General features: G+C 35.5%; 4 protein-coding genes across 8 annotated transcripts; 2 read left to right on the plus strand and 2 right to left on the minus strand.

Moving 5' to 3' along the window:
- Positions 1–1753: 1753 nt before the first annotated feature.
- LOC111783933 (uncharacterized) lies at positions 1754–2274 on the plus strand. Its single transcript, XM_023664742.2, has one exon. The coding sequence runs from the start codon at positions 1907–1909 to the stop codon at positions 2108–2110; it is 204 nt and encodes a 67-aa protein (XP_023520510.2). The 5' UTR covers positions 1754–1906; the 3' UTR covers positions 2111–2274.
- Positions 2275–5091: 2817 nt separating this feature from the next.
- On the plus strand, positions 5092–6668 carry LOC111783931 (heavy metal-associated isoprenylated plant protein 30). The gene is made up of 3 exons (XM_023664740.2): positions 5092–5470; positions 6034–6109; positions 6207–6668. Exons 1-3 carry the CDS (start codon positions 5327–5329, stop codon positions 6527–6529), a joined length of 543 nt encoding a protein of 180 aa, XP_023520508.2. The 5' UTR covers positions 5092–5326; the 3' UTR covers positions 6530–6668.
- Positions 6669–7751: 1083 nt separating this feature from the next.
- LOC111783977 (uncharacterized) lies at positions 7752–10886 on the minus strand. Of its 5 annotated transcripts, none has more exons than XM_087117085.1 (7): positions 10653–10886; positions 9932–10254; positions 9338–9472; positions 9197–9243; positions 8359–8415; positions 8157–8271; positions 7752–8071 (listed from the first exon to the last, which is right to left on the minus strand). In XM_087117085.1, the coding sequence occupies exons 2-7, from the start codon at positions 10174–10176 to the stop codon at positions 7909–7911; spliced, it is 762 nt and encodes a 253-aa protein (XP_086973211.1). In that variant the 5' UTR covers positions 10177–10254; positions 10653–10886; the 3' UTR covers positions 7752–7908. The 5 variants fall into 5 exon arrangements, with proteins under 5 accessions (XP_086973211.1, XP_086973213.1, XP_086973210.1 ...); XM_087117087.1 differs by having other exon boundaries at positions 7752–8076; positions 8157–8274; positions 9201–9243; positions 10653–10885; XM_087117084.1 differs by having other exon boundaries at positions 8157–8274; positions 10653–10881.
- A 441-nt stretch (positions 10887–11327) lies between these two features.
- On the minus strand, positions 11328–13640 carry LOC111783930 (WAT1-related protein At3g30340). The gene is made up of 6 exons (XM_087116673.1): positions 13229–13640; positions 13069–13131; positions 12867–12983; positions 12166–12562; positions 11894–12045; positions 11328–11705 (listed from the first exon to the last, which is right to left on the minus strand). The coding sequence occupies exons 1-6, from the start codon at positions 13423–13425 to the stop codon at positions 11564–11566; spliced, it is 1068 nt and encodes a 355-aa protein (XP_086972799.1). The 5' UTR covers positions 13426–13640; the 3' UTR covers positions 11328–11563.
- Positions 13641–19893: the final 6253 nt, after the last annotated feature.

A 19893-nucleotide genomic window follows, 5' to 3' on the forward strand; every position in this document is an offset into this window, starting at 1 on the left:
ACTAAGATCACAGAAGTAATAAAATGTAATATTCGAGTAGAATAGTGGTACAGAGATAATATTTGAGGAATATTAACTTAAAAAAAAAAAAGAATACTATTTAATTTTATAAAATGTTTAAAAAATATCTTTGAAGTTTTTAAATTTTCGTTAATACTTTTAAACATTTTTTAATAAAAAAAATATATTTACTTTTACTACAATTTAAAAAAAAATACTCATAAACTTTCAAAAATACTATTAAAAAGTTCGAAGATAATATATGAGATGTCAATAAACATTTCCGTTCATATATTTACAATATAAAAATTTTGAATTTTTTATAAAAATAAAAGATATTAATGCTACTTTTTAGTTTTATAATAAACTTCAAACAAATTAAAGAATTTTTTTTTTTTAAATTCAAAGATATTTTCATGACATCATTAAAATTCAAAAGTTTGAGATATTTTTTAGATTTTTATTGAAATTTAAGAATATGACTATTTATAAAAGAAAATAATATATACAGCTTTTTATAGCTTTTTAAGTAAAAGAAAAATTCAGTATATTGTCCATTACAAGTGGAAAAAAAAGACTTGAATTTTTTAATTCAAAAAGTTGGGAGCCAATCATTTTCTTCTTATCCACGTATTTAATATTTAACTACTTAACTACTTTCCACGTATTTTTAAAACTTTGAAAATAACTATTAATGTAAAAGCTTACGTATACCGGAGTGTAATCATATATTATTATTAAATACTAATAAATTGCATTTATACAAATAATATATATATATATATATATATATATATATATATATATATATATATATATATATATATATATATACTTTTTTATTTTGTTGATAAAAGGAGTATATGCTATAAAAAAAATTAAAGCCTGAACTATCGAAAAAGAATGTGTCTCATGTTAGTATAAATAGTTTATTTTGTTTTTTTTGAGTTTTTTTTTATGTATCCATTTTGTCCTTAAGGGTTAAAATATTGATAAGGTTACACATTTATTTATTAAAAAAAAAGAACGTGGACGGATAGAGTCTATCCACGTACCCTTAGTGACTGCTTTTTTTTCTTTTTTTTACTTAAATTATTTTATTTATGTGTTATAGGATATTACAAAAATGAACTTGAAAATAAATGAAAGAAGAAAGAAGTAGATAAGGATGGGGGAGCGCCCATGGTTTTTTTTTTCTCTCTCTCTCTTCTTTTTTTTTTTTTTTTTTTTTTTTTTTTTTGACTTTAGATGGCAAATGTACTTTAGAAAATAAATAATTATAATATGCCAAAATTAGCAAAAAAAATTAATAATAAAATAAAATAAAAAGAAGAATCAAGATTCACGCAACTCCATGTGGTAGAAACCATTGTCGCCCACGTGGCTAGCCAACCCCGCACACCGATTACACAATACGCTGCCGCCGTGGCATTGGCGACCCCTTATTTCTTTCATAATCACAATGCACTATTTTTTATTTTTTTTTTTTAATATCTAATAAACACAAAATTTGAAATTTTTAAAAATGAAATAATTTCTAGTAAAATTATCAAAATTAAAAGTAAAAATTGAAATATATATTTAAAAAAGAAAAAAAAATTGGGGAAAATAAATATGAACATAAGAAGTAGTTGGATTTTTCAATTAAAACAATACTTAGTGCTGATCCGGACTTGAACGTTGAAACGGGTCATTTACCGGATCATCAGAAACCGGCCGCTGTTTTTGTCGTCTATAAATAATCTGAAAAAAATGCCGAAGCTTCAGCAAAATCAAAATCAAAATCAATCAGCTCTCTAGAAACAGGGAAAGCGAGACGCCGAGAAGAAAAGAAGGCGACGATTCATCATTTCAATTGCTTTTGCAGATTGATTAGAGCAATTAGAGCCCTAATTTGACGCCGGAGATGATGCTCGTGTCGGTACTAGCGGAGATTCTGGAGGAGTACACGGTGTTGCTTACGGAGGTGCTCCGGCAGCTCTTCCATTCCGCGCCATTTCCTCGCCGAGTCCGATTTCTCATCCTTCACAATCTTCCTTTCGCCAACAACTCCTCCTCCTCCTCCTCTGCCCTAATTCACTCCAATCGACCTAGCGGCGCAGTTGCTTAGGCGATTTTTGTAATTATCTTCTCACACTTGTATTGTATGTTAAATCATAGCACGATTTTCTTCACTTCTTCCTCTTCTTCTGGTTAGATCTGTGCATATGCTTCGTTTATCGATCTCTGGATTGTTCTTCGAATGTGAGATTATGCCGGTTTCGTTCTTTTTAATCTTCTTTTTTTGCGATATCATTTACAATTATTGTGTGTTTTGGCGGCTCTTTTGTGGATCCGATTTTCGGATGATGGAGAATTGGATTGGAGGCAATTGTGTTCTGAGATTTTGGATCTCTGTTTTCCTCTGTTTGAATTGGGAAATGGATTGGGGACCGACGACGGAGCCATGACCACGGATTTATGCGCGGATCTTGTTTCTTGAAAAGATAAGAATTAACACGCTCCAATACGAAATTAGTGTTTGAACTTTGAAGGTTGATGGTGTTATCTAGACATCTCCAGAACTTAAACAACTTTTGAATGATCACCAACCATTTGCCATGAGTTCGGGTTTTTAATATCACATTCTTGAAGCTTAAATTATCAAGTTTAATACCTACAAATATGATATCATGTTAGAATGTCCAGCATTACACAATAAAATAGAACATGAATTTAATCAAAAGTCGAATTTCTTCCAAATTAACATTAACCAAAAGTTATGCATTAATAATAAAATAGAACATGAATTTAATGAAAAGTCACTTTATTTTATTCTCAAATATCTTCCAAATTGATATTAACAAAAAGTTATGCATTAATAAAAAGTGATTTAAAATTTTAATTGATATTGTTTCGAGTTTGTGATTTTAATTTATATCTTTTGAGTCCTAAAATTTAGTTTTGTTTTAAGCTCGAACTTATTAGATATAAAATTGGGAGATAAATCATTCTCTTGATGTCATATTTAAAAAATTTTAAAGTTTTAAAATGCTGCCAAGAATAGTGCTCTCGTAGAAATACTTCAAAAACATGGTATCAACCATGGTCATGAGGTCTGAAGGTCTGAATTAACATAGTTCCCACTCCCAGCGTGCGCGGCCCAGCCCACAACAGCGTTCGCGGGTCAGCCCACTCACAGCGTTCAAGGCCCAGCCCACTCACACCATTCGCCGCCCAGCCACTCTCTGCGTGCTCAACCCAACCCAGTCCCAGCGTTCGCGGCCCAGCAAACTCCAGCGTGCGCGGACCAGCCACTAACAACGTTTGTGGCCCAGCCCACTCCCAGCGTTCGCGGCCTAACCCACTCCATCGTGCGCGGCCTAACCCACTCCATCGTGCGCGGCCTAGCAAACTCCAGCGTTCGCGGCCCAGCCCAGCCCACTCAAGCAATCGCGGCCCAGCCCACTAACATCATTCGCGGCCCAGCCAACTCGCCGTGTTCGCGGCCCAGCCCACTCACAGCGTTCGCAGCTTAGCCTACTCAAAGCGTGCTTGACCCAGCCCACTCCTGCATTGGCGGCCCAGCGTTCGCAACTTCCTATAAATAAATTTATTTTGAGTAAAATATTTTTACAATAATTTTTATTTTAGTTACAGAGTAATCCATTCTCAGATTTGAATAGAGAAGATATTATTAAAACACAGAAAAGTGGATAAGAATATGAATATGAATATGAAGTGACTTTGTTTACATGGAGAACATGTGCTGTACGCAGTGTGCCCCCATGCATTTCTTAATTCCATAAGCCACCAAAAGCTTCTTTTCCACTTCAAATTCGTTTCAAATAAAATATATGACTTTTGTTTTTATTTCTTGTGTTGATATGACAAAAGTGGATTAAAAGATTAGGTTAAACGATTCTATCAATCACACTCAAATTAATTTATTTTTGATACAAGGTGGTAATGGGTGAAGTCGTGTGTGAAATCGCGGTTCCTAAGGTTGCATGCAGCTTCAATACATAGCTCAAGTTAGCTCTCTTCAGCCTCGTTTTCTCCATATTACATGATTAGCCTCGATAAAAAAACAAATTTAAACTTTGAGTTCAACGGCTCAAGCCTCTACCATATATTGTCTTTTTTGAGTTTTTCCTTTATAGGATTTTTAAAATGCAATTTACTTTTTCACACTCTTATAAAAATACCTCGTCCTCCTCTCCAACTGACTTGGTATCTCACAATCCACCCTCTTCAACAACCAGCATCCTCGCTAGCATTCATTCCCTTCTCCAATCGATGTGGGAACCCCCAATCTACCACCCCTCGGGGCCCAGCGTCCTTACTCTAGCACACCGCCTCATGTCCAGGCTCAGCCTCCTCGCTAGCACATCGCCCAGGTCTGTCTCTAATACCATTTGTAACAGCCCAACCTCACCGCCAGTAGATATTATCCTCTTTGGACTTTCCCTCAAAGTTCTTAAAACGCGTCTTCCATCCAGGGAGACGTTTTCACACCCTTATAAAGAATGTTTCCTTCTCCTCCCCAACCGATGTAGAATCTCACAATCCACCCTCTTCGGAACCCAGCATCCTCGCTAGCATTCGTTCCCTTCTCTAATCAATTTGGGGACCTCCAATCTACCACCCCCTAGGGGCCCAGAGTCCTTACTAGCACACCGCCTCGTGTCCAAGCTCAGTCTCCTCGCTGACACATCGCCAAGTGTCGGCTCTAATACCATTTGCAACAGTTCAAGCCCACTACTAGCACATATCGTCCTTTTTAGGCTTTCCCTCAACGTTTTTAAAACGCGTATTCTAGGAAGAGGCTTCCACACCCTTATAAAAAAATATAGGATCTCACGAAACCCCAAGTGAAGATAGCACTACTCAGACAAACACAAGTGAAGATAGCAGCAAATGAAGAAAAGAAAAAGACAGACAAATGTTGATTCTGGTGGGGTGTTCCATAATTAATTATTGTCCTAAAAGTAGAACCAAAGAAAAGAAGATGTTTGGAATATATGTTAGTTGTTACCCTCAGCATCAAAGTTCATACCTTTTTGTGCATAAAAGTTTCCCCTTTTCCCTTTAACTCAGTTCACATCACAACACACAGACTCCATAACTTTCTCCCTTCTTCTCAAGGTCTTACAACATGAATTAAGCCTTCCATCCTCTTCAAACCACTCATATATAAAGAACAATAGATTTGGATTTAGATCTCAAGAGGATGCCTCTGACACACACGAATATGTTCAAAGGCTGGGGATTGCTTTGAGTTCTTATTATGCTCTCTCTCTCTCTCTCTCTCTCTCTTATATAACAAGTTTTTGTGTCTTCAAAAATGGCTACCGTTCTCCGAAGAGCAACTTTTGGTTCTGTCGTTTATTCGTATTTCCTACGTTGTTTTGGGAATTCCCATAATCATCACAAAAGCTTCAATCGTATCATCTTCAACATGCCAAAGCCAAAACCCCTTTCCTTGCAGGTAATACTCTCAAAATCTATTCATTTACTATTATTTTCTCTCTCTTTTAGGAGAAATTTGATGAATTTACTCATTTTTTGGGATGAAAACTGAAAAAAATTCAATCTTTATTTGATGGGGTTTTGAAATTCACCATCTTTTACATGTTTCTTGGCTTTTTTGTGTCAAAATATCATGTGGGTGTTGTTTGAAATTTGAAGAAACTCAATTTTAAAGGTGCAATTCGATAAGGGTTTTGAACGGTGAGAAGAACGAAGCACTTTATAAGAATGTAAAAGCATCTCCCTAGCAGACGCGTTTTAAAAACTTGAGGGAAAACCCAAAAAGATCAATTTCTACCGGGAATAAAAAAAATTTACGTCCTTAATGGATGTGAGAATCTTGTAGGTGTGAAAAGGAATTACAATTTGGTAGAACATGACTTTTTATTAATTCCTTGGCTTATGAGTTAACCCCTTGTAAAAGCTTCTTCTTTTCTAATCAGCAAAAGGAACAAAGGTATAATAATAATATCATAAGAGAATCTATTTCTATCAATTTGCTGAATGTTTTGCCTTTTACAGACTGTTGAGCTAAAAGTCAGGATGTGCTGCAGTGGTTGTGAACGAGTGGTTAAAGATGCGATCTACAAACTTAGAGGTACGGAAAAAAAAAAAAAAAAAAAAAAAGGAAAAAAGTTCATCTTTTTGTAGGAAAATTCTAAAGACACTATTAGGGTTTGTGTTGTTTTGAGTAGGAGTTGACTCGGTCGAGGTGAATTTGGAGCTAGAGAAAGTGACGGTGATTGGGTATGTCGATCGGAACAAGGTGTTGAAGGTGGTTCGAAGGGCGGGGAAGAGGGCGGAGTTTTGGCCTTACCCAGAGCCACCGCTATACTTCACATCAGCGACTGACTACTTTAAAGATACAACTCGTGAGTTTAAAGAGAGCTATAACTATTACAAGCATGGCTATAATGTTGGAGAGAAGCACGGAGCGATGCCAATGTCTCTTCGGGGCGATGACAAAGTGAGCAACATGTTCAATGATGACAATGTGGATGCTTGTCATGTCATGTAAATATAGGGTTGATGATCTTGTCTTGTTGGTTCTAAGTCAGCTGCAAAGTGTGTGTAAAATGCAGTTTAATTGTTCCTTTCTATTCACTTATATTTGTAAGCATGAGTTTATATTATAAGCAAGTTTGTGTGTTACCAAATTGGAAGGGGTTGCTCTCATTCTTCAAGAACACCACCAATGGACTTGCTATAGTAATTTGTTTTTCAACCTTTTATGACGTAGAGATGTCTATTTTAGACTCGTGGACCCATCCTGAATGGGGAGGAAACGATTTATGAGATAGGCAATTGAACTGTCTGTTTTTAAAATGGTAATTGGTGTTTACACTCGTGGACCCGAATAGGAAATGGACGATTTACGAGATAGACAATTTAACTGTCTGTTTTTTAAATGGCAATTGGTATCTAGAGATGTCCATTTTACACTCGTGGGCCCGTCCTGAATGGGGAGGGGACGATTTATGAGATAGGCAATGTAACTGTGTTTTATAAATGGGAATTGGTGTCTAGAGATGTCCATTCACACTAGTGGACCCGCACTGAAATGGAAAAGGGTCGATTGATGAGATAGACAATTGAACTGTCTGCTTTGTAATTGGTGTCTATAAATGTCCATTTTACACTCGTGGACCCGTCCTGAATGGGGAGAGGACGTATTTATGAAATAAGCAATTGAACCGTACGTTTTTTAAATGGTAATTGGTGATAGAGATCTATTTACCTATGGGGACTCGTCCAGAGGGGATTCCCAAAAAAAATAGGAGAAACAATTTTTTTTTACCGTTGAATAAATAGGATTAGGGACGCAATTATATTCCCTCCTGTGTATAATTATACTTTTCACACACCATATATAAAAATACTAAATTAAAAAAAATAATTAATTAATGTTGTAAATTTTTTAAATTTTTAAAAATTATGTTGATAGAATGTTTCATACATATTTGTTTATAAAATATATTAATCTTTTAGAAGTTTTTTTACAACTTCCTTTTAATAAACATTATATTGAAAAATAAGAACTTTAAATCATTTTTTTTAAAGAATAATAGATAGGTAAAAATTACTTACGGGAACCCAATCCCCGCAAATTCTCGGCAGAGAATCCCTCTCATTCCCGTCTAAATAAATAAAGAATTTTGCAGGAGATGGAGACGAAGAGGGCTTCTTCATCTCCGCCCCGTCCGTGAACATCTCTATTAGTCTTTCAATATCAAACAAAATTAAAGCAGAAAATATCCGTTATCTACCGGGAAAACGTAAATTTGACTTACCAATTTATTCAAATTTACACAATATCTTTAACTAATATGTTTGATTAAAAAAAAAAAAAAAAAAAGACAAAACTAAGATATATTTTGACATTATTTATTAATGGTTTTATTTTTCACATTGAAACAAAGAGTCAAAGACTATATAGCTGGGAAGTACCCAATGGTGACATTTGATTCCACCCTTTGTGATACTCTCGTTGAATTCCACTCCTGAACGAACTCCACAGCAAGTCGAAACACAGTTCCAAGTCCAAGCACCACAATAACTCCTGTTCTTCAACCTTTTCAATAACCATAAAAAGCACCACACGAAACTAGAAACAATAGCTCGATCCATGAAAATCGTCAACGTACCGATGATGATATTTACGGGCAACGCAGAAACACCGAGGGTGATGGATATAAGAACGTCCAGTAGCAGACCCCCTATGAGGATGGTAAAAGCCAGCCAAAGTGGACTGAAGCAGTGCTGCTGCATAAAGAGTTACACGAACACGGTTCGAGTTTTTTGACTACCCATGAAACAAGCATATCATTGAAAACCGAAAAGTCTTACCCTTTGGGGTTCTTGATTTCTGTAGGTCGGATCGATCCTCCACATCCAGTAGTTGGTCTGTGCTTCACAAATATACAGAATAATCAAACTTCGGGTTATTCCAATATGATGTCCATCCATCAGGACATCGTAAGTTCAAAACGAATCAATAATTTGAATTTGTAACGTGACACGAGTTTAATATGTTGAACACGTTATTTAAAAGTATTCACTATTCCACTTCATAAAAGGAATAATCGGAAAAGAAAGTAGGGAATGGTAGCAAATGCAAAACTAAAACATGATGTTGATCATTTGTAATGGCCTAAGCTCACCGCTAGCCGATGTTATTCTCTTTGAGTTTTTCCTTCCGGGCTTCCCACCAAGATTTTAAAATGCGTCTTCTAGGGAGAGGTTTCCACACTTTTATAAAGAACTCTTCGTTCCCTTCTCCAACTAATGTGGGATCTCACAATCCACCCCCCTTGGGGGCCAACGTCCTCGCTGACACATCGTTCGGTGTCTGGCTTTGATACCATTTGTAACAGTTCAAGCTCACCGCTAGGAGATATTGTCCGTTTTGGCCCATTACGTATCGTCGTCAGCCTCACGGTTCTAAAACGTGTCTACTAGGAAGAGGTTTCCACACCCTTATAAGGAATATTTCATTTTCCGCTCCAACCGATGTGGGATCTCACAATCTCTTTATGCGATGACGGGTGAGAAACTTATGAAATATGCTGATACAAGATGTGTGACAAGGAGAAGCTTATAAGTTTTAGGATTAGGGATGATGAAGATGGAAAAGGCTAGGAATTGAAAACTTAGCATAATCATAGCAGCAAGAGCTATAGAATTCCTACACCATGATGTGATTGTGGAGGTGCTACGTTCGCCGCTACGACCCTGAAAATCGTATCAAAATTACATTTCAAACTGCCCCTGAAACTATATGATTGTGTTAAGTGAATGAATATCATCCTCAAAACGAGCGACTTACTGGCATATCTCACATCTGTTCGATCCTTTAGTATGAAACCAAGTATCTATGCAAGTCCGATGAGCGTTTGCGAGACCACCTCGACAATGACATCCAAGTTCTATCAAGACTTCTTCCTTGTCTTGCTGACAAATTCTGAAATATAGTACAACATAGGTAAGATTGAAAACCAACAGCATTACAATGCCAAAATCCACAAGAAGATGTTAATCTTTTGTTCTTCCGTGCAACCGTGCAACAAATATGAGTGGAGATATTGTCTTCTTTGGACTTTCTCTTTCGGGCACGCGTCTACTAAGGAGAGGTTTCTACATCCTTATAAAGAATGTTTCGTTCTCCTTCCCAACCGATGTGGGATCTCACATTCAACCTCCGACCTAAGAGGGGGATTAAATGACTTAACCGTTGAACCTCGACCTCTCGTGCAAAATCGTTCCCTCTCCATATTAACAGATCACATATTCGATTCACGGCTTCTTTCGATTTAGTGGCTACTTAACAAAACCCGCAGAAAGTATCAACGTTCGACAAGCAAACACGTGAACAAACAACTAGAAGAGCATTTTTCATGGAAGAGTAGCAACTCAAATGTACCTGCACTGCTCATCAGAGCTAGAAGTGGCAGACAACAGCTCCTTCTTAGGCAACAAGCCCTCTTGAGAGCTAGTAGAAACAACAATTGTCAATGGAGGAGTAGGTGTATTAGCATCAACATCACTGGTAGATAGCTCGAATGCTGATGATGGCTGAGCCACTCTCTGCTTCTCAAGGTCGAGTTCATTGTTCTGATGGGCGCTGGTATTGGCCTTTACATCATTTGAATGGCAATCATTCAACATATTGAAAGGTCATTCAAAGTTCAAACTCCACAAACTTGAATCAATCGAACAAAAGTCTTTGCCCAATTCTCTCTCACCCTAAATTGAACAGAGAATTTCTGCAACTCAGTGTTCATCCCATAACACCATTAAAGAACAAGCGAACAAGAAAAACAAGGCTAACCCACCAAAACTCTCAGTCCAAACAAACAAATGATACACACAATACATTGTGAAGATCGCATTACATGCCGCATTTGAAGTTAGAAATCAGAAACAAGCCACAACCCACAAAACCCAATTTCAGAAATCCAAACCCACCAACAAAATCAAACCAAAATTTCATCTACCAGTCCAAACAAACAACCGAGAAACAAAAACCCATTGAAATAGCCGCATTACACACAGAAATCAGAAACAAAATCACGAACAAGGCTAACAGAGCAACAGGAAAAAGATCAAGAACAAAAGGGATTAGAATCAGAAAGGGGTCGTACCTGGGGAGACTCAGATTTGACCGATTGAAGCAGTAGAGAAAGAGAGCTGAAATGAGGAAAAAGAAGAGAAAAAAATACCAACCCGAGATTTCTTTATTTAGGTGAGAATTGAAAAGGAATTGCGTCGTGAATACTGGCCGCTTAGGGAAAAATGGATTTAACGCTGAATGAACTGAAAAACAAACAGAGAAACAAACGGGAAAAAGAAAATCCAATTTATTTACGCAAAAAGATGCGTAAATTATGAGATAATTACAAAAGGGTATTGCTTTAAAAATTCAGTCGCCAAATCTCACTACCATATTGAAAGAGACCCGCAACCACTGTCCACGGCGACCCGTTTCAATTGCTCTTCTCAAATTCAAAAAATAATAATAATCAAAGAGACAAATGAGAACTTTCTTGAATTATTCCCATGAAATATACTCTTTTTTATTGTGTTCATGTTCGTTGGGGGTACAAATTCTTATTCCTCCACTCATTTTAATCAAATTAATCTTATTTTATCATAATAATTTATTTATTTATTCTCTTATTAATATAAAAAAAGACCCATATCGTTATTTTTCGTCAATGAGTTGATACCCAAAAGAAAAAAAAAATAGTCCAACTATTAAGAAACGATTTTCGAGTTAGGCTTCTTGGATCCACGTATTTCTAGTCGGACTTGAAAAATAACGGATTAAATAGGTTGAGTATGCATTTATAATGAGTATATATTCTTAACTATTACAACGTTTGGTTTAGATTGACAACTCGAAATTAAAACCAAGTTCGGTTCTTGATCTCGTTTTGCCACTCTATTGGATTTGCCCTTCTTGAATCAGCAACACTGCCAAAAAAGAATTACAAAGAACAGAACCCCATATCTTAAATCTTCGTGGTTTCATCTTCTTAATTGATTATGATTTCTAGGGCTCATCTTGTTGGGATTCCTTCATCATTTGATCTTCCCCTACCACCACCACTTTTGAAGCACAGCTCTCCATCTCTTTCTTCTTTCCCCATAGTAAAATGTAGAGTCCAATTATCACAATGACAGACCCCAACAAGCTGTTTCCGTCCATATCGCGATTAAATCGAGAATCGTAATATCATAACATGATTGAGAGATGGTATACAAGCGTAAAACTTATTGTGGACATGTTTTTAATCATTCAAAGTCGATCTTATTACGTGCACGTTGCATTCAAAAGCGAAAATCTAAAATCACTTTCAAACTTGTTGTTTAGGTAAATTACCTTCCGAGATGGAGTGGCTCGTGCAAGATGGGGATGTCTAACATGGCTGCCATTATTTGAACCAATGGGCTGAACGCTGCTGTGAATACTGGACCTCTCTTCTTAACGCACCACGACATTCCCACGAAGCATATTCCTGATCCGATCATCCCCTGGGTCGATGAGAATGGAACCATAAGAATTCTATAACAAATTTAGTCCTAAACTACGAGAACTCCTTGTTGCATGCATGCAAATTGTGGCTCTGATTTGGTTGGGTTTGTGAAACTTACAGTGTACAAAACTGTGAGAATTTGAATCTTTCCGGTGAGAGCCCAAGCGGAGAGCTTTGCGCCGGTGGAGAGGCTCAAGACGGCGGATTGGACGGCGCCGAAGCCGGACATAATGGCAGTGCTCGAGTATTGATACGGATATCTCTTCCCGATGTTCGATTGCAACAGAAACCACGACGACCAGAGTAGAGTTCCAGCCACCAGAGCTATGCACCCCACCGTCCAACTCTCCGCCGTCTTCGTCTTCACCTTCCCACCGACGGCGTGTGCGACGTACGAAGCGTTCACCAATGCCGGCCCCTTGTACGTCGTCAATAGCACCGCGCCGGAGATGCACACCATCGTCCCAATCACCTTCGCTTTCCCACTGCAACATTTCAACTTCACCGACTCCAACCTGACCGGAGAAAATTTTTTATTAGCTCAACTTGGTCGGCGCCATAAATTTTTTCAAAAAAGAAAAGAAAAAAAAAAAAACATCAAGCTTAGGAGTTAAGGAAAAGACTGTGTTCTAGGTCCACTTTTAAAAAGCTGCTAAGTAAAAGCGTTTGAAGTACAGTCGAAATCGACTCGTTTGCCACGAGTCGAAAATTAACAAACTCGGGACAAAGAGAATCGATTCGATTATTTAAAGTTAAGCTTTCAAGGGTCAGTTTGAAATGACTTTCCAGTTTGAAGGCTCGAGCTAAATGTTTAGATACCCAAATGGGAGAGCAAGAAGAAAAGTGACGACAGGGACTATGTTGACAAATGCACAGGCGAAAGTGGCAGAGGTATGTTGGATGCCGAGAAGAAAGCAGTATTGGGTGAGTGAAGCCCTGAAAGAAACAGAGAACAGAAATCAATGGACAAATGAACAGAAAAAGAGGCCTAAAAAGAGAGATGATTGAGGTTTTAACTGACCCAACAATGGCGCTGAAGAACAAGTAACAGAGGATTCGAACAGAGAGATTGGCTCTGCCGTCCCTATAAACCCAAAAAACAGAGTAAAACAGAGCAAAAAGGATCATAAACCAGACGATACCCAGAAGCCAAAAAGAAAGAACTGGTTATGAGAGATTACTTCTCGGCGAAGTAGGCAATGGGAGCCAAGGAAATAGCAGCAATGGAGAGACGATAAGTGATGAGAACCAAATGGTTCATTCCATGATCAAGAACTGTCTCGAGCAGAATATTCACGATGGCGAAAGCAAAATCTATGGCTACCATCACCATCAAAGGCTTGCAATCCTTTAAACCCTTCATTCTAAACAAACCCATCACTCCAAAATCCCAACTTTTCCCTTTCTTTTTTTGTTCTTCAAAAATTTGCTGAAACTTAGAAAGCTTCACAAAAGAGCAGCTCTCTGTTCTTGCTCTTGCTCTGTTCTTGTTCTTGGTCTGTGGGAGAAATTAAATGGAGTGATCCCAAGGGAGAGGGGGGGCTGATAAGCCTGTAGAATAAGTGGGCACAAAGCAAGATTAAAATTCCTTTAAATCACATCAATGTCTTTAAGCAACCACAACTTTCATATTTTTTATTACAAAAAAATATAACTTTAATTGTCCAATTTATTCTCTCCTCCCTCTCCTCCCCTTTTCAACTAAACAATACAAATAAACAAATATATTACCCGAATAAATAAGAGGTACATGAATTAACTTATATCACGTCATAATGAAAGTATAACAGCTCAAACACACCGTTAACCGATATTGTCCTCTTTGAATTTCCTTTTAGGCTTCCCCTCAAAGTTTTTAAAACGTCTATTAGGGGAGATTTCCACACTCTTATAAAGAATGTTTCGTTCTCCCCTCCAACCGATGTGGGATCTCACAGTCCACCCACCTTCAAGACCCTGCATCCTCACTAGCATACTGGACGTTTTTAAAATGTGTTTGCTAGGGGGAGATTTCCACACCCTTATAAAGAATGCTTTGTTTTTCTCCCAACCAAGGGGATCTCATAGAAAGTAACCTAAGGATAGGATGACTAAGAAAGCCTTATTACTCCCTACACCAATAAGGTGCAGTTTTTTTCCGATGGTTCAATCATTAGAGAGGATAAAACATGCAGGAAGACTCATGTTGATCTGTGGTGATAGTATTCACTCTTAGAAGAAACGAGTAAGTACCGTGACCATATCGTAAAAGATGTAGGGTAATATCGCGACCATCAAGTACCGAATCCAAATCTTGAACATGGGTCGTTACTAAAATCTCTTAATTTGTATTTTATTTTTGTTGGACCATAAATGTAAAATAGAAGGCATATATACAAAGCTATATATTAGCCTTTTGTAAGGGGTGGTGGAGAAGAGAAGTTTAATATATTATTTGATCTCTATGGTATTATACTCCCAATGTACATTTAAACATATTTAAAATGGTGTATTTTCTTTTCCCATTTTTTGTCCATTTTGTGTCATATCATAACTTTTTTATTTTGTGGTCTAAATTTAAAGAGCTCTTTTGATACTCTTTGCATGGAAGGAAGTCAATGAAGAAGAAGAAACTAAGAGGGAATTAGGGTTTGAATTAGGGTTTGAATTAGGGTTTTGAGTTCCAAGAAGAGAGCTTTATAAACACTTGCTTTTAAGAGGTGAGAAAGTGGGGATTTTTAGGGTTTAAACATGAAGAACAATACGTCAAATCTTAAAGGGTTTTTGTTGAAAAGAAAAAAAAAAAAAAAAAAAAAAAACATGACAAGTGTAAAGCTAAAGCCAAAGTCTCTTGCACCATGTCTCCAACTTGTAAAGATATTGTTTTATTTTATGAATATTATTCAAATATTATTCGAAGATATGAAAACATCGTAGATTATTGCTTATGAAACACGTTTTATTATCTTCTTATTTAAAATTTAAATAAGGATTCGAAATCTGATGGTGTCCCCACTCACATGGAAGTTTTATGATTGAGTCGCTGAAAAATTTAGTCTTCTTATCGATCACTTTCGTTCAGATGTGGTTTCATTCATCATTAACACTTAGATTAAAATGTAGTCTCGTACATATTCTAAACCAAAATTCAGAATTGTCATACTCGTGTCTTTGGTGTTTGTTTTCTCTCGTATGGCCGTTTATGGGTCTATTAAATTAGTCGTTCTTTTAGGTATCTATCTTAAGCGGATTGACGCAACTACATGACTTAGGGTCCTTTTTGGGCTTTTCCTTATGCGTTTTCCCTCAAAGTTTTAAAACGCTTCTACTAGGGATAGATTTTCACACCTTTATAAGGAATGATCCACCATATATCTTTGTAGAATGACATTGTACAATTTAAGTGTAAGAAGCTACATGACTTTGTTTTTTTTTTGTTTTACCCCCGAAAGCCTCAAACAAAGCTAATTTCTCTTGTCTGAAGCATACTGTTAATCTAATAAAGCTCAACTATAGGGATGGATACAAGTTGGGTTGAGTTGGGTTGGAGAAATCTTTTGAAGCAACCAAAAATCTCGTGTTGATTGGGTTGATGACTCGAGTAATCTGAAAAGAGTTTACACGGTAACTCAGCTCATCCCTCTATTTTTGAGTTGAATTGGATTGGGTTGGACGGTCAAGTTATTTTTTAAAAAAAACATACTTATTTGCCATACATGTTACATTAATAACTAAAATATCATAAAAGCTCAGACATCAAACATTCATAAGTCACAATACACTCACTAACATCAACAAAGTTAAATATTCTTTATTTTCATAAGAATCTTGAGTAGTATAGGATTAGGTTAGATTGTAACCCCATTTTTAAGTTTGTCAAGTCAGGTCACCCGAAGATTGTAACCCTATTTTTAGGTTGGTCAAATCATGAATCTACTCAAATTCTCAGTCTTTCAAAAATTCAACTCGGAAAGAGGAGGACTCAACGATCATTCGTTCGCCGGAACCAGAAGTCAAAATTTTGGAAGATAGGAATCCCGTAAAAACTTCTTTCGAGGAATGGGCCAGACCGGGTCATTTCTCGAGAACTATAGCTAAGGGTCCTGATACTACCACTTGGATTTGGAACCTTCATGCTGATGCTCACGATTTCAATAGTCATACTAGTGGTTTGGAGGAGATCTCTCGAAAAGTATTTAGTGCCCATTTCGGCCAACTCTCCATCATCTTTCTTTGGCTGAGTGAGAAGTATTTCCACGGTGCTCGTTTTTTCCAATTATGAAGCATGGCTAGGTGATCCTACTCACATTGGCCCTAGTGCCCAGGTGGTTTGCCCAATGACCCAAACTCAACCTTTATGGTTTGGTTTGGGTAGTTTAGGTTTATTGGATTCTCCCCTACTCAACCACAAATTTTCACTATGGCAACATCTTTTAAAGCTCGTTCGTCTTTGTTCAACACTCAAAGATTCTACGAACCTGGCTAAAGAGCATGTATACAACCGAACCGACAACCAGAGACCATAGAGATTCTGTTATTCTAGACCATCTGAAAGTACTCTTTGTTGGTTTGTGAATGTTGATGCCATTGTTCATAAATTTATTTTCATAGTTACCCACTGAAAACCCTAATAAATGTATTGTTGCTTCTTTTCTTATCTCACAGCTCACTATTGAATTCAATCACATCCGTTAATTAATGCTCTTTTGGATGTTTCACCAAAATTCTCTATTATTTTCTTCTTTTGTTTCCGAATAAAGGAATCAAATTGGCATAACATATTCCACTCCAAGTTAACCTAATTTTTAAGAGAATCTCATCCTATTACCCTATGTATCTTAAAAGCTAATTATTATTTTATATTATGTCGTTTTGAAAGTGTTTAATTTCGTGTTTTGATCACTAACCATGTTGTTTATGTTTCAAAAAGAATAAACGTGTTTAGTTTGAGTTACTCGAACAGTTAGTAACTCACTAGACTCAAACCAACCAAGCTCAGCTGAAACCTTGGTTGACCACGAGGTTGATCCAATGATCTAATGATTAGCTACCCAAAAAGGAATAGGATATCAAGCAAGCTATTAGGTTAGCCAAGGATCGTTAACCCATTGTATGAATTCGACGATAGTTGTTCAAATGAGACATATAAATATGAGAGCCCACGAGGTTTTGAATTTGAAATTTTAATATTCATAATTACGTTATTGTGTAATCTCACATCGGTTGGAGAGAGGAACGAAGCATTTCTTATAAGAGTATGGAAACCTCTCCTAATAAATGCATTTTAAAAACCTTGAAAGAAAGTCTAAATATACAATATCTGCTAGGGGTAGGCTTAGGTTGTCACAAATGATATTATAGTCAGCCACAGAGTGGTGCACCAGCAAGGACGTTGGGTCTCCAAGGAGAGTGAATTGTGAAATCTCATATCTTAGAGCGGGGAACGAAACATTCCTTATAAGGGCGTGAAAATCTCTCCCTAATTGACGCGTTTTAAAAACTTTGAGGGAAAACTCGAAGGAAAAGCATAAAGAAGACAATATATATATATATATATATATTTTAAAGTATAATGTTTCATATTATGACGTGGTTTCATTTTTGTTAAAATCAAAATATATATTAATATAACATATTATTCTAAAACATATATAATTATTATTTTTGTTTATAAATATATTATGAAAGAAAATTTTAAATATTTGAATTTAATCCTAATTTAGAAAATAAAAAAAAGGACATTAATGATTAGAGTCATAATATTTCTCCCTTTATTAAAACTATAGGAGGAAATAAGTACACCATGACATAAAAAAAGTAAAGCCATTTGGGAACTTGAGACATTCAACTTTTCCTTTCATCTCTACTAACCTTTGCATATATGTTTGGCAGCTCATATTTTTCAATTTATTTATTTTTAAATGTATTAAATTAAGTTCGAAACAGTATGATAGTGACCTAGATTCGATGAACGATCCAAATTTTTATTTTTTGTCACAACCACTCGCTTTTAAGTTTCAAGTTCTATGTAAAATTTTAACCGACTTTTATATTGAGAGTAATTTTGAAACATTTATCAAATGTTTGCTATTTTACTCTTAATCTATCCTAAACGCTTCAAAACTACATTTGAAATATAAATTTATTAAAAATTCGAATGAAAGTAATGGACCTGGAAGAGTGTGACGGTGACCTAGAATGAGTGGACAATCCAAACGTCTATTCTAAGTCATTACCACACAACTTTAGATTTCAATTTATGCTCAAAATTCAAAATACAGAGCAATATTCATAGATATTTTTCTGGTTTAAACCGAAATAATATATAATAAAATACCATTCATTCCCAGCCACATCATTTATTGACATATCTTTTCATTTTTTTTTTTCTTTTTTTCTTTTTTTATGATCGGAAGATTTGACATAATATAAAAGAGAAAAGAGCAAATCTTTAAAAAAAAAAAACATAATTATAGGTTAAATTACAAAATTAACCTTTTAATAGTTTTTTATTTTTTATTTTTACGATATAAAATTCAAATTTATATTTAATAGATCAATACATTCTCAATTTTTTTTTTCTTAAATTTGTTAGACATAAATTATAAATTTAAAAATATGAAAATCTATTAAATACTTTTTGAAAGCTCATAGACAAAAAAAAAAAAATAAATAAAAAAAAAATTAAAATTTAGAACTAAAATTTTAATTTAACTGTTTTTTTTTTATATAAAAAATTGTTTACAAATATATATATTTTCATTAAAAAGAAAAAAGATTTTTAGTGCATTTTTATGATTCATAACGCACAAATAAATAATGAGAAAATGCTTTTACAAAAAATAAAAAGCTATTTTTCAAAATACTCTCAAATAGTATCCAAGATATTTTGAATATTTGGTTTACATGATCAACACCTTTCACTTGCAATAACTTATCATCATGACTTTCCTATAATTTGAGACAAAAGCTCTTCTTTTTCTTCTCTCTTTTTTCTTTTCCTTTTATACCCTTTGTCTCCGTAAAAATTACCTCATAAAAAGCTCATTTATTTCGGAGGTTGGGGGCAAGTCGGTTTCTATTCCAATTCTTAAAATTATTTAGATTCACAGTTATTTACCATTGAAAATAATTATGATGGTTGTTTCAAATATTATTTATATCAATAATACGACACATATTTGTTCATATTTGTCATCTATTATGGATAGGATCCATTGCTCTCACACATTTGAGTGTTTGCTCGTCGTTTAGGTCAGTAATTGAATTTCTACTCACTGTAGTCACTTCCATGGTTCTTTGCACGTAGATGGTACCAAGACCCTTCTACCCCGACACCTGATCACAAACCCTTTATGATCCACAACTCGAAATGAGCTTTGCGACGAGACGTGGACATTTTCTTGGTGCGACCCACTTTGAGGAACGATTAGACGAGGAAGATTTGAACTAATTTTGACTTAAATACATTAATAAAGTGATGTATAAAAGAAGATGAAAAAAGAAAAGTTCTATTAGAAGGACCATTAAGTGATATCTTTTGAAGCACTTTAAAGTGATCTATCAATTTGAGTTTATTTCTACTTTCGGTCCTTTTCCCAATTTTGCGATTATTTTAAAGTACCTATTTATTCCTTTTTTCTTTTTTCTTTTTCTTTTTTACTTAATTTCGTCGCTGAAATTATTAAAAAATGATGCAATATTTTTTTTTTCTTTTTCTATTTTTTTATTTCCTTTATAATAACATTTTTAAAAATAAAATAAAAAACTAATCGGAAAAAAATGGTAATCAGTTTTATAGCTCTCGAGTCTTTTTCGTAACACATTTCTCAATAGCGAATGCTGTCGTCCAATCCTTAATGTAGTC

The sequence above is a fragment of the Cucurbita pepo genome, chromosome 13 (genome assembly GCF_057944985.1).
Source record: "Cucurbita pepo subsp. pepo isolate OVF chromosome 13, ASM5794498v1, whole genome shotgun sequence".
Lineage (NCBI taxonomy): Eukaryota > Viridiplantae > Streptophyta > Magnoliopsida > Cucurbitales > Cucurbitaceae > Cucurbita > Cucurbita pepo.

Bases quoted from the DNA above. Each gene is read 5' to 3' on its own strand.
- LOC111783933 (XM_023664742.2), top strand. From the start codon at position 1,907: ATGATGCTCGTGTCGGTACTAGCGGAGATTCTGGAGGAGTACACGGTG.
- LOC111783931 (XM_023664740.2), top strand. From the start codon at position 5,327: ATGGCTACCGTTCTCCGAAGAGCAACTTTTGGTTCTGTCGTTTATTCG. The intron at 5,471-6,033 runs GTAATACTCTCA...TGCCTTTTACAG, and splicing joins CAAAACCCCTTTCCTTGCAG to ACTGTTGAGCTAAAAGTCAG. The intron at 6,110-6,206 runs GTACGGAAAAAA...TGTTTTGAGTAG, and splicing joins TGCGATCTACAAACTTAGAG to GAGTTGACTCGGTCGAGGTG.
- LOC111783977 (XM_087117084.1), bottom strand. From the start codon at position 10,176: ATGTTGAATGATTGCCATTCAAATGATGTAAAGGCCAATACCAGCGCC. The intron at 9,473-9,931 runs GTACATTTGAGT...ACTATATTTCAG, and splicing joins AGCTCTGATGAGCAGTGCAG to AATTTGTCAGCAAGACAAGG. The intron at 8,072-8,156 runs GTACGTTGACGA...GTTGAAGAACAG, and splicing joins GCCCGTAAATATCATCATCG to GAGTTATTGTGGTGCTTGGA.
- LOC111783930 (XM_087116673.1), bottom strand. From the start codon at position 13,425: ATGGGTTTGTTTAGAATGAAGGGTTTAAAGGATTGCAAGCCTTTGATG. The intron at 12,984-13,068 runs GTCAGTTAAAAC...TGTTTCTTTCAG, and splicing joins TTCTTCAGCGCCATTGTTGG to GGCTTCACTCACCCAATACT. The intron at 12,046-12,165 runs GTAAGTTTCACA...TCATCGACCCAG, and splicing joins TTCTCACAGTTTTGTACACT to GGGATGATCGGATCAGGAAT.